General features: G+C 40.5%; 1 protein-coding gene across 1 annotated transcript in view; it reads left to right on the top strand.

Annotated features, from left to right (window-relative positions):
• Positions 1–1457, top strand: part of LOC114665270 (cytochrome P450 2K1-like) — a 34064-nt gene extending 32607 nt beyond the window's left edge. The window contains exon 9 of the mRNA XM_028819737.2: positions 1206–1457. Within this exon, the coding sequence (XP_028675570.1) occupies positions 1206–1390 (185 nt within the window). The 3' untranslated portion in view covers positions 1391–1457. The remainder of the gene's footprint in view (positions 1–1205) is intronic.
• The last annotated feature ends 11544 nt before the right edge of the window (positions 1458–13001 follow it).

Raw genomic sequence — 13001 nt, 5'->3', positions numbered from 1 at the left:
ACCTCAGTTTTTTCTATACTTAAAGATGCTTTATTTTGTATTCAGTACATTCTAACGTACGACACTGCACATTTAATAGAGCATGTTAACTTTCATACTATTGAGCACGTAAGGCATGGTTTAAATCCGTGTCCCCTCCATGTCTTACACATGGCAAGGCAGGTCACTAACTGAGTCTATTCTATAGTCAGAGGGGCAAAAAGTAGTTAGAATATAACAATTCAATTCAACCTCCCATAGACAATACACTAATATTTAGGCAAGCATGTAATATACTGTAGCTTAAAGAACTAGCAAATGGCTCTTACACCCATTATTAAAAAAATCACTGAATGCAGCATGTGAATTTATTTAAACTTTTTGTCCTTTTCTAAAATTAATTGTAATAATATTAGTGGTGATATCCTGATTGTTATTTATATTTTTCAGCTCTTTCTGAAATCTATTTGATGTCTATCAATAAATAAAATATTTTAAGTGTAAGGTACACATGGAAGCAGCATGACAAAAGCAACAGATAAAAGTAGGAAAATTGTAGGAAATGTGGGAAAAAGTGATGAGCTGAGGAACTCAAGAGAAAAGGAAGGGCACACATTGCATATTGGTTAAGCATGAAAATAATAATTTCATTGAACTCTGTATACCTGACAATAAATCTGAACTGATTTTATTACACTGCATTGATTTTATATCAAAAATGAACCACCACCATTGACCACCTGCATGTGAACAATGAGTTCACAACACCCATCAACATTCAGCATTACACACTTTCTGTGGCTGCAACGAAACAGAATGAAGTGATACAAACAAATTACAGATTTGTTTTGCTAGTGTGTGCTGAGTCACTCTTGTTGAGAATATGGTAGAAGTGAAGAGAACGTGTTTGACTGAAAGTAGCTTTTACTGTTACTTGTCAGCAGAAATGTATTTGAGCCCATAATATAATGAATTATAAGGCTCACATTAGGTTATTGCATAATCAAATACACGGCTGATAGCACAAACAATAAACTTTGCACCATAAGAGGACTAACCTTAGACTTGAACCTTATCTCTTTAACTTTCTCACTGGAGTGTGACCCGAGGGTGGTCTTTTCTTGATACCACACCTTGTAGTTTAATTTCTGCTGATACATTAATATTTTAGGATAATTTGTTCCATGCTAAATTCCTTAATTTTTTCTTACCTTCTTATCTTTCAGGTCGCAGAGTGTGCCTTGGCGAGACCCTAGCCAAAATGGAACTGTTTTTATTCTTCACCATGCTTTTGCAGAAGTTTGTCTTTCGGCCACCAGCAGGAGTAACTCCTGAACAGCTGGATCTTTCACCAATGCCTGGTTTAACACTAACTCCAAAGGACTTTAAAATGTGTGCTGTGAGCCATTAAAAAGCAGCCTCCAGTGATATAATTATTTAGCTGGTTAAAAAATAAAGTCATTTTTTGTTTGACTGCATGAATTCCTGTTTTATTTCTGGAATGGTAGAGTGACACAAAGCAAGATCAAAGCCAAAGATTTCCTTCATAAATGATTGGAGGTCTGATGGTGGTGCCCTACTTTCATGTCTGGTACCTGCCTTGTACCCATTGCTACCATAATATAGAGTTAGATCCATAAGTATTTGGACAGTGATGCAATTTTCATAATTTTGACTCTGTATGCCACCACAATGGATTTGAAATGAAGAAATCGTTACATGATTGAAGTGTAAGCTTTCAGTATCAATTCAAAAGGTTTACAATAATATTATATGAGCCATTTAGGGATGACAGCTATTTTTATGTGTGGTCCCCCATTTACAGGGGCCCAAAGTATATGGACATTTGACTGAAAAGCTGTTCCATAGCCAGGTGTGAGCAGGTCCCTAATTTTTTTAATTAACTATTAAGCAGGTAGAAGGCCTGCAGTTGATTCCAAGTGTGGAATTTACATTTGATAGATAGATAGATAGATAGATAGATAGATAGATAGATAGATAGATAGATAGATAGATAGATAGATAGATAGATAGATAGATAGATAGATAGATAGATAGATAGATAGATAGATCTTGTCATTGTCACTTTTACAAAGGAACAACACAATTGAAGGTGCAGTCGACTCAATGTGAGGCATAAGAGTTAAAAGACAAGAAGAGAGAAAATAATAACAAAATGAATAGTAATAAAAGTGCGTTACAAATATATACAAATTGCACTTGTTATATATATAAATTGCACTGGTTAAATGTACAAATTGCACTGGTTGAGTTAAGATTTATATTGCACATTGGGAGAATGATATGGAGCAGTTTTATTTTGAGTTCAGGGCCATGATTGCTTTTGGATAAAAGCTGTTTTGAAGGCGGTTTGTCCTGGTGTTCGTTGCTCTGTATCTCTTGCCTGATGGCAAAAGTTGGATGAGGCAATGACCGGGATGTGATGAGTCCTGTGAGATGTCTATTGCTTTTTTGTGGCATCGGGAGGTGTAGATTTGTTCCAGGGTGGGGAGAGTAAAGCCAGTTGTTCTCTCCACTGTTCTGAGGACCCTGTGGAGCGCTTTCCTTTCTGAGGAAGTGCAGCTGCCATACCAAACACACAGTCCGCTTGTGAGCACACTCTCGATGGAACAGTGATAAAAGGCAAGGAGGAGATTTTTAGGAAGATGGTTCTTGCTGAGGATTCTCAAAAAATTCATTCTCTGTTGTGCCTTCTTCAGCAGCTCCTTGGTGCTGGCGCTCCAAGTCAGATCATCCTCCAGCTCAATGCCCAGAAACCTGAACACTGGGACCCTCTCCACACAGGCCCCGCCAGTGATGAGTGGCTGTATGTCAGTTTTGTTTTTTCTAAAGTCAATAACAAGCTCCTTCATTTTTGTGGTGTTGAGGAGCACGTGATTGACTCTGCACCACTCTGACAGCCGCTCCACCTTGTCCCTGTATGCTAGCTCACACTCCTTGCCCGAGAAGAGTCCGACCACTGTCGTGTCATCCGCAAATTTTATGATCTTGTTGCTGTGGTCAGTGGGGACATAGTCATATGTGTAGAAGGTGTAGAGGAGCGGGCTGAGCACACAACCCTGCAGTGTCCTGGTGTTGAGGCTGAGAGCAGTGGAGGTGTGGGGACCCAGCCTGACCCTCTGGGAGTGACCAGACAGGAAGTCCAGTATCCAACTGCAGGTGAGTGATGGGAGTTCCCAGATCTGCCAGTTTGGACACTAGTCATTGTGGGAGGATGGTGTTAAACGCTGAGCTGAAGTCCACGAAGAGCAGTCTGACGTAACTCCCATGCTGCTCCAGGTGGGTCAGGAAGCCGTGAACTCTCAATATGAGGTCCAAAGAGGCAAAAACAGGCCATCATTAGGCAGAGAAAACAAAACAAACCTATCAGTGAGACAGTAGAAACACCAGGAGTGGTCAAATCAACCATCTGATATTCTTAAAAAGAAGGAACACACTGGTGAACTCAGCAAACTAGAAGGTCTAAAAAGCCACAAAAGACAACTGTGTAGGATGATTGAAGAATTCTGTTGTTGGTGAAGAAGAACTTACAACTTTAGCCAAACCAAGAACACTTTCTAGAGGGTAGACCTATCATGGCCAAAGTCTGCAATCAAGGGAAGACTTCATGAAAGTAAAGACAGAGGGTTTACCACAAGGTGCAAACCACTGGTAAACCTCAAGCATTGGAAGGGAAGATTAGACTTTGCCAGAAAGCATTTTTAAAAGCCTGTTCTGAAACAATTTTCTTTGGACAAAGGAAACTAAGATCAATATGTACCAGAATAATGGAAAGAAAAGAAACGGCTCATGATCAGATGAATACCACGTCATCTGTGAAACATGGTCAAGGCAGTTTTATGGCATGATCATGCATGGCTGCCAATGGAAGTCATTTACTGTGTTTATTGATGTTATGATTGCTGGCAGAAGTTGCAGGATAAATTCTGAAATGTACAGGGCTATACTGTCTGCTCAGAGTCAGACAAATGCTGCAAAACGGATAGGATGACGCTTCACAGGACAGATGGACAATGTATCAAAACACGCTATAATAGCAAACCAAGTGCTTTTCAAAGCAAAGAACTGGAAGATTCTTCAATGGCCAAGTCAATCCACCAACCTCAACAGAATTGCTGAAGCCAAAACTGGTGGCAGAAAGTCTAACGAACAAGCAGCACTTGAAGACAGCTGTAGTAAAGGCCTGGCAAAGTATCACTAGGGTGGAAACCCAGCACTTGGTGATGGCTATGGGTTCAGATTTCAGGCAGTCATTGACTGAAAAGGATTTGCAATCAAATATTAAATTATGATCATTATGATTATATTAGTTTGTCCAATTTAGCGCTTTGAGTACTGAGAAAAGCGCTATATAAATGTAATGAATTATTATTATTATTATTAAATGCTTTTGAGTTCCAAAAAATGGGGAGACCATGTATAAAAATGTCTGTTTTTTCTAAAAAGCTCATACAATATTTTTGTTAAACCCCTTGAATTAAAGTCTATACTTCAATCACATCTTTATTGCTTTTTTCAAATCTGTTGTGATGGTATACAGAGACAAAATTATGAAAATTGTGTCACTGTCCTAAACACTGTACAAATACTGACATTGATTAAGCAAGTTTGAAAAATGACTGACAGTGATAAAATTTAGCAAGTTCATGTGATAAACATTATTACACTTTGGCACAGGAATGCTACAGTGAGAGCTAGTAAACTCTTAAGACATCTACACAGGAAGAGAGCCAAGATTCCACACAAATCTTTCTAGATGGTTTATTTATGTATAGTGACAAAAATATCTAAATATTAGGGTGTGGGTCCGAGTTTGTGAACTGTCTTCAAAAATGTGTTTATTTGAGAAGAAACTCAAAGATGCTTTAAGGAAGGAAAGGTCAGGAGCAAAGTCAGACAATCAAGATTCAGATCAATAATCTCTTGTTGCTCATCTGCAACTTCCAAAATTCTTGATCAAAGTTTCCTTCTGACGCCCCTCATGTTTGCTGTTCCATTGCATAACACATTCCAGCCAATTAAGTTCTGCACATCCCTGTGGCTCATTGTCTCATACATCCAAGTTGCTTTCATTCTTGGAGTCTTTATGCTGTATGCACTTACATTTTTTTTATGTAAACTTGCTTCAGCATCATAAAGTTAACTCTTCCTAGCTCTTTTCACCTCCGAATAAAAAAACTTCACTTCATTTTTTACCATACTAACACTAATTTTTTTTTGTTACTATCATTCTTAGTAGGATAACTCAGCTGGGAATAAAGACGCTCTTATTTATTTCCAGATTCCCATCAAATTTTCAGAACTGGAAGAAATTTACTGTTTAATTGAAACACCACCATTCTCTATCAGCTCCTTCACTGATGTGGAACATAAGTTTATTTTTTATTTTATTTTATTTTTTTACTGATTTTATTAAAAGCAAGTAACATTCCATACAGTCAAGTCAAGCTTAAAAAAACTAAATTCACCCCCCACCCAAGAGAAAGAGAGGAATGCTAACAGCCAAAGTAAAACTTTAAAAGTGGAAACGAGAGAAAAGAATCCTTTTCCCCTGTAAGAAAATAAAGATGAGGGAGATTAGAAGAACCATGGGTTCCTCAAAGCTCTGGATGTTGTGGGGCTGTCCTGATTGACACGTCTCTGCAGCATCGCATGGACATCGGGGGCAGTCCCTCTGGATTGGCAAACCGGGGTGGTGGTTCCCCTTTTTAAGAAGGGTGACCGGAGGATGTGCTCCAACTATAGGGGGATCACACTCCTCAGCCTCCATGGTAAGGTCTATTCAGGGGTGCTGGAGAAGAGAGTTCGGTCGATGGTCGAATTTCGGATTCAAGAGGAACAATGCGGATTCCATCCCGGCCATGGAACACTGGACCAGCTCTACACCCTGGCCAGGATCCTGGAGGGGGCATGGGAGTTTGCCCAACCAGTCCACATGCGTTTTGTGGATTTGGAGAAGGCATTTGACTGTGTCCCTTGAAGCATCCTGTGGGGATGTGCTCCAAGAGTACGGGGTACAAGGCTCATTGTTACAAGCCATTCAGTCCCTGTACAGGAGGAGCAGGAGCTTGGTCCACATTGCCGGTAATAAGTCAGACTCGTTTCCTGTTGGAGGGCTGCCCTTTGTCACCGATTCTGTTCATAAGTTGTATGGACAGAATTTCTAGGCGCAGCCAAGGAGTGGAGGGGGTCTTGTTCGGTAACCTCAGAATCTCGTCTCTGCTGTTTGCGGATGACGTGGTTCTGTTGGCTTCATCGCATCGGACAGTGACCTCCAGCTCTCACTGGAGCAGTTCGCAGCCAAGTGCGAAGCAGCGGGGATGAGAGTCAGCACCTCTAAATCTGAGGCCATGGTTCTCAACCGGAAAAGGGTGGAATGCTCTTTCCGGGTTGGGAGCACAGTGCTGCCTCAAGTGGAGGAGTTCAAGTATCTCGGGGTCTTGTTCACGAGTGAGGGAAGAATGGAGAGGGAGGTTGACAGATGGATCGCCGCGGCATCCGCAGTAATGTGGGCTCTGAAACAGTCTGTTGTGGTGAAGAGAGAGCTGAGCCAAAAGGTGAGGCTGTCGATTTACCAGTCGATCTACATTCCTACCCTCACCTATGGCCATGAGCTTTGGGTAGTGACCGAAAGAGCGGCTGAAATGAGTTTTCTCTGCAGGGTGGCTGGACTTTCCCTTAGAGATAGGGTGAGGAGTTCAGTTATCCGGGAGAGACTCGGAGTAGAATATCTGCTCCTCCGCTGAGAGGAGTCAGTTGAGGTGGTTTGGGCATCTGGTCAGGATGCCCCCTGGACGCCTCCCTGGGGGGGTGTTCTGGGCATGTCCCACTGGGAGAAGGCCACGGGGCAGACCCAGGACACGCTGGAGGGATTATATCTCCCGGCTGGCCTTGGAACGTCTCGGGGTCCTCCCAGAGGAGCTGGAGGAGGTGGCTGGGGAGAGGGAGGTCTTGGCTTTCCTGCTTAGGCTGCTGCCCCCGCGACTCGACCTCGGATAAGCAGTGGATAATGGATGGATGGATGGATGGAGATTAGAAGATTTGGGGCACCTTAAGGCAAACCCTGTATATTAAAAGAAAAAAATAAAACAAATTCAATTGTTGGCAAAAATTTCTTTCCAGGCGCAAGTCCAAGTGTAGACTGAAGTCAATATGGCATTGAAATCCCTTAAGAGGAGGCTAAAGCAGAGGGCCAGGTTTATGGGACCAGAACTCAGAAGTAATGTCAGATATCTTCCTGTTGCCAGTTGTCAGGTTTTTGCCAGAGAGAAAAGAGGAGAATGAACATTTCCAACCCTTGATTTGCGGTGACTCTCATGGTTCTCCATTCTAATGATCCTACCACATGCAAATGTCAAAAAGGGGTACTTGCCTCAGAATAATCAAAAAAATACAGTGCTCCTCTGGGTCCGGCTTACCAAGGCAGGTCTAATCCTAAACAGATTAGCCTCATACTTAAATGTAATGATCTGGCACCAAAAATGGGACCAAGACTTTTCAAGTCTAAATAAAAAAAAAGATATATATTTGTCAGAGGTGACTGCTCTAAAACTACAATGAAAGCTTTACATCCTCTGAAATGTCACAAAAAATCAACAAATATGTACTGTTGTACTCACATTGCTATTACAAAGAGTGTGCTAGAATGTGTTGTACTTCATGGCTATATCATTCAGAAACAGCAATAATTTCTTGCAGGTCATCTAACGTGATTTTTGATCCCATACATTCCCGTGGCAGCACAATCTATTAAAACCCATTGAAGTACAGCCATTTGATAGTTTTCCTTATGAGGAGAGACTCAGAATTAAACAGCAGGGCAGATCAACAACCAAGATTGATTTGGTTCAAAAGTCAGAGAAAAATAACCAGTCTTTTCAAACTCTCCTGGTATGACAAGGTGAGGTGGCTGACTGGAAGTGCAGTGACAAAGAGAATATACTGTTGGCCATGCCTCTTAATGAAATCATCTCAGGGTGTTTGGTCAAAACTGGCTTTTGGGGATCTGGCTAACTTTGACAAGGCATACAAAAGACATGAGAAAAGCAATGAACATGTGAGTTCATGTGCACGGATAAGTTGTCTTGGCTGGGTCAGAGTAGAGCATGCAATTAATGATGGTGTTCATAGTCAGATGGCAAACACACAATGACACAGTGAAAAAAAACGGCCTTTCTTAACCGCCTAATTGATGTCACTTCACTGCTTGACCTTCAAGAGTTGGCATTCAGAGGGCACGATGAGGGTAGTGAATCTGCTAACAAGTTGAATTACAGAGAATTCAATGAAACATTATTCAAATATGATTCTATTTCAGCCACACACTTCGAGTCAACTTCTGTGTTTTCTGGTATGCCCCATTCCATTCAAAAATATTTGATTTCTATTGCAGTGTGACAGTTTAAGAGGTCCCCGTGACCCCTTGAACCCTCAGACCAGACGTTAGACACCAAATAAAAGTCCAAATAATGTTTTATTATAATAATACAGTACACAAAGCACCCTCCTCTCCACAATACTTAATAAATCAATAATCACTACAATAAACAATACTCAATCCTCCACTCCCAGACGCTTAGCCAGCCTGCCTCCCAACTCATCTTGTCAGTCTGGGATTTCCCAGAGTCCTTTATAGTCCGTGACCCAGAAGTGTTTCTGTCCCTCAGTCCATGTGACTTTCTATCACTTCCGGGTCAGGTAAAAACTTCTTTTCTTCATCACCCCGGAAGCACTTTATTTCTTCCAACCATGTGACTAGGATTTACTTCCGGGCAGTATGGAAAATAAACTAGTCTGTGTCTCCCTGCAGCGTCCCCTGGCGGCCCCGACATTATCCAGCAGGGCTGTGTATTAAAACTTGATAGTGCATGATGCCCTGCTGGAATTCGGGGCATCTCCACGTTGAAAGGAGGGCTCCATCTAGCGGCCTGGGGGTATTGGCCGGGATGAATGGCCGGCCATATCCCACATGCAGCCACTGTTGTTGATGAAATCAAATGTCAAGTTCAAACTGCTCCCTTTTTTGCATGGTAAAGTAGATGAGACAACTGACATTTCCTGTCATGCACAACTGTCTGTCATAGTTTGATATGCCAACACTGCAGGTCAAATTCAGGAACAATTTGTTGGAGATGCCCAGTCTGTAAATGAAAATATACAGGGCTACAATTACAAACAAAAACTTGTGGCTCAAACATATGATGGGGCTGCTGTCATGGCTTCCTCTCTGAATGGACTTCGTGCTAAAGTTAAAGCAATAGCTCCCAGTGCAATATTTGTACACTGCTATGCACACAGACAGAACCTGGTGTTGTCTCAGGAGGCAAAATGCTTGTCTGAATCCAGAATGCTTTTTACTGTATATTTCCCTCTGGGTTTGCCACATTTTGTTCAAAATCTACCAACAGGGTGTCTTTTCTTGAGTATGCAGGGTGTTCAAGGTTGTCCAGAAATGTTACTACTTGGTGGAAGTTTACATCACGTTTAGTGAGCACTGTGGTGAGCAACTATGATAAACTACTGTGGACTTATGAAAAGAATACTGAGGATGAGACTCAATGCTGCCAAAGGCTTCTTAAGGAAATTGGTGGATTCTGAGTGTGTTTTCATGTTGAACACTTATGAACAAATCTTCTCAGAAACTAATGTGGTCTTTGACATTGTGAAGCAGAGGGCTATGGATGTTCTTTACTGCAAACAAAGAATTGACAATGTGCTTTCCATTACAAAGGAGAAGACGTCAGAGGAGGCTTTCAAAGCTGTTTATTTGAAAGAGGAAAGACCCTCAAAATGAGCCTAGGTGAAAGCATTGGTGTCTGTCACAATTGCAGGATCCCCAGGAGCATTACAGAAATCCGTTATTGGCCATACCAGACAATCTCATGGAGCAGAGTTTTCATCATTTTCAAAATATAGAAAGCATGCCCTTTCCTAGAATCAATCAATCCAGGGAAATTTGACAAAATGAGACTGGTGTTTCCTGAGGAGCCATTCCAAAGTGTCCTGAAAAGTTATGATCATTTCTTTGAATCAGAGAGAGGAGACTGAGATCTGAACCACAAGCTCTATATTTAAATCATAACTTGCAGAGCAACAGGGTTAAACTGTGTGATTTCTTGGTGTTTTTTAAAGACACGGAGTTGGATAGTGAAATGCCTCAGCTATACAAGCTATTGTGGAAACAATTGGAGCTACATCAGTAGGTGTAGAGAGGAGCTCCTTCTGCTTAAAATGAGTCATGCTGTACAGCCACAACACAATGGGCCAAAACTGTTTAAGCAACCTTGCTCTGCTGTCCATTGAGAGGAAACTGGTCCCACTTTGGCATGACAGGGCCACAGACCATTTTGTACAAAAAGAAAGAAGGGAAGAATTTACATAAAGATAACATGATGCAATAAGGCATATAATGTGCTTCCTGTGTTTGAAAGACCACCAGTCACTGCCACAATACAAGGGTAAGAATTTGTAGAATTCTTTGCATAGGGCAGCAAACAAAGTGGCAACTGTTTTTTTTTTTTGTTTTGTTTGATGAGAAACAATGAAGAAAGACAAAAAGTGGATTAGAAGGAAGAGGGGAGGAACGTGATACACCACTTGTCTTGAAGACTGACCTTAGTTGAAGACAGAAGAATAAAAGAAGAATAAGGGATGGAAAACTGGGATCTTTAGTGTCTGGAACATGCAGGTTCCTCAAAAATATCCCTTAGAGTGTTAATACCATAGACGAACGGAAAAATAAATAGGCTATTCAGCAGTGTGTAAAGCTTTACACCAGTTATCACTTGTTTATGTCGACATGCCATTCCATGACCCCCAGGGTTAGAATCAATGTCTTATATCAAATATCTTATCTCTTTCTTAATCCTTTAACATGGAGTTTACTGCTGCATAACACCAACATTTACCTGACGGGTTCACGTCCCCTAGTAATGTGCTTTTCAAAGTTATTCTTCTGGGTCATTTCCTTGTGCCCTTAAGCTGTAGATCTACATACCACATACACTTACACTGCTGATGTTTTGCTTGTTTGATAACTTGTTCTTAGTGTCCAAGGATTTTCAGGCAATGAGCCCAGTTTTCTCAAACAAATTAGTCCATATTTGGAGTCAATTCCCAAAGTTCCAGATGGAGTAAAACGTTTGTTTTTTTAGCACAACAGTGATACAAGAGTTCATTCCTTGTAAGTTTTGGACATTATTTGCATGCTATTGACCCGTCAGAATATAAATTAAGTTCATGAAGATCATCCATTGACGCAAATTCCTTCAGAATTTAAATATATTTAATTTAGATTTATTCTGTGACTTTATAAAATTTGAAGCTTGCTTTGGAAATGTCTTTCCTGGAATTCTAGGGCAGGTTTGTTTTTTCTCCAAAACTCTCTGTTGACATTTTCATGTCATTTTCTGGTGAGGAAGATTATATGCAAATTAACCTCTTATTTCAATTGTTGGTAAAGCAAAAAAAAAAAGCAAAAAGCAAAAACGAGTCATTATTTTTTGTAATAATATTAAATCTCAGTGTTAATGCATCATTCCCATCCTCTAAATAGACTGAAGCTCTTCCAAGTGGAATGATCTTAATCATTGATCCATTCTGATTCTGCCTTTTTCAGCACATATTTTGATATATTTAATCATGAAAGAGAAACATGCTGATAACTGTATGAAATAACACTTTGCTTTTCATGGACTAAACCCACTAACACACTTTAACACATAAATGTGAGGTTATATACTGTAGAAAAAGGAACGAGCAAATTGAAATGACCAAGAAGTGCCTTTAAAAACGGAAAATCTAGCATTAGTCAAGTGAAGTCAGATTTATTTCTAAAAGCACATTTAAAACAACAGATGTTGTACCAAAGCGCTGTACAAAGGGGAAATAAAATAAACACAATACAGCAAATAGTATAAAAACAGATTAATAAACAATCAATTAAAACCATCCCCCACCAGGGCCGGATTTTCCTATAGGCTAACTAGGCTTCAGCCTAGGGCCTCAAGATCAAGAGGGGCCTACATTCAAATTGTTAGCAAAATTTTATTATCTCTCATGTAATTTACAAACTTAAAAATGGAAGGTGAAAGGGCCTCATAAGTGGAATAGCCTAGGGCCTCTTTTCATATAAATCCGGCCCTGTCCCCCACACACTTACACAGTTAAAGGTGAAGGAGCAGAAGTGGGTCTTAAGTTGAGGTTTATAAAGCTCAGTAGAAGAAGAAGACCTGAATGGAGAGGCAGATTATTCCAAAGCCTAAGAGAAACAACTGAAATAGCTCTGTCTCCCCTAGATTTCAGCCACGATCTTGGAGACACGACAGAGTTAATTTGGGTAATCCCACATATAAAGAGTTACAGTAGTCTAGCCGAGATGTGATAAAAGCATGAATGATTGTTTCCAAGTCTTTCAGTGAGAGAAAAGATTGTAGTATTGAGATTTGCCTCAGTTGGCAAAAACTGGACTTGACTACCATGGAAATATATTTACCAGAACTTAGTGACGACTCAAAGATGACACCCAGGTTCTTGACATCATTATGAATCGTTGTTGAAAGGAGCATAACTAAGTTATGATTTCAGTATTGGATGAGGTAGGACCAAAAATAATGACCTCGATTTTATTCTCATTTTGTTCTAAGAAATTTTACGCCATTCGATATTTAATATCATCAAGGCACTCCATCAGCTTTTTTACAGGTGAAATGATGTCAGGTCTGACTTTGAGGTATAGCTCGGTGTCATCAGCATAGCACTGGTAAGCAGCACCATGTTTTTGAAAGACGCTCGTCAGGGGAGCAGATACAGGGCAAATAAAAGAGGGGCCAAAATGGAACCTTGTAGAACACCTTGTATGAGAGGCACTGGCTGAGAGAAGTTACCATCTATGTTAACTCTTTTAGGGCTTTTTTTTTTTTTCCTTTTCTCCCAGGGCTGAATATTTTTCCAAAAAACTCAGTTTCTAAAAAGCAACAGTTTCACACATAAATCAGCATAAA

This window comes from Erpetoichthys calabaricus, chromosome 14 (assembly GCF_900747795.2).
Source record: "Erpetoichthys calabaricus chromosome 14, fErpCal1.3, whole genome shotgun sequence".
In the NCBI taxonomy this organism is placed as follows: Eukaryota; Metazoa; Chordata; class Cladistia; order Polypteriformes; family Polypteridae; genus Erpetoichthys; species Erpetoichthys calabaricus.
The sequence above is the reverse complement of the archived record's forward strand: the minus strand, read 5'-3'. Positions and strand labels throughout refer to the sequence as shown.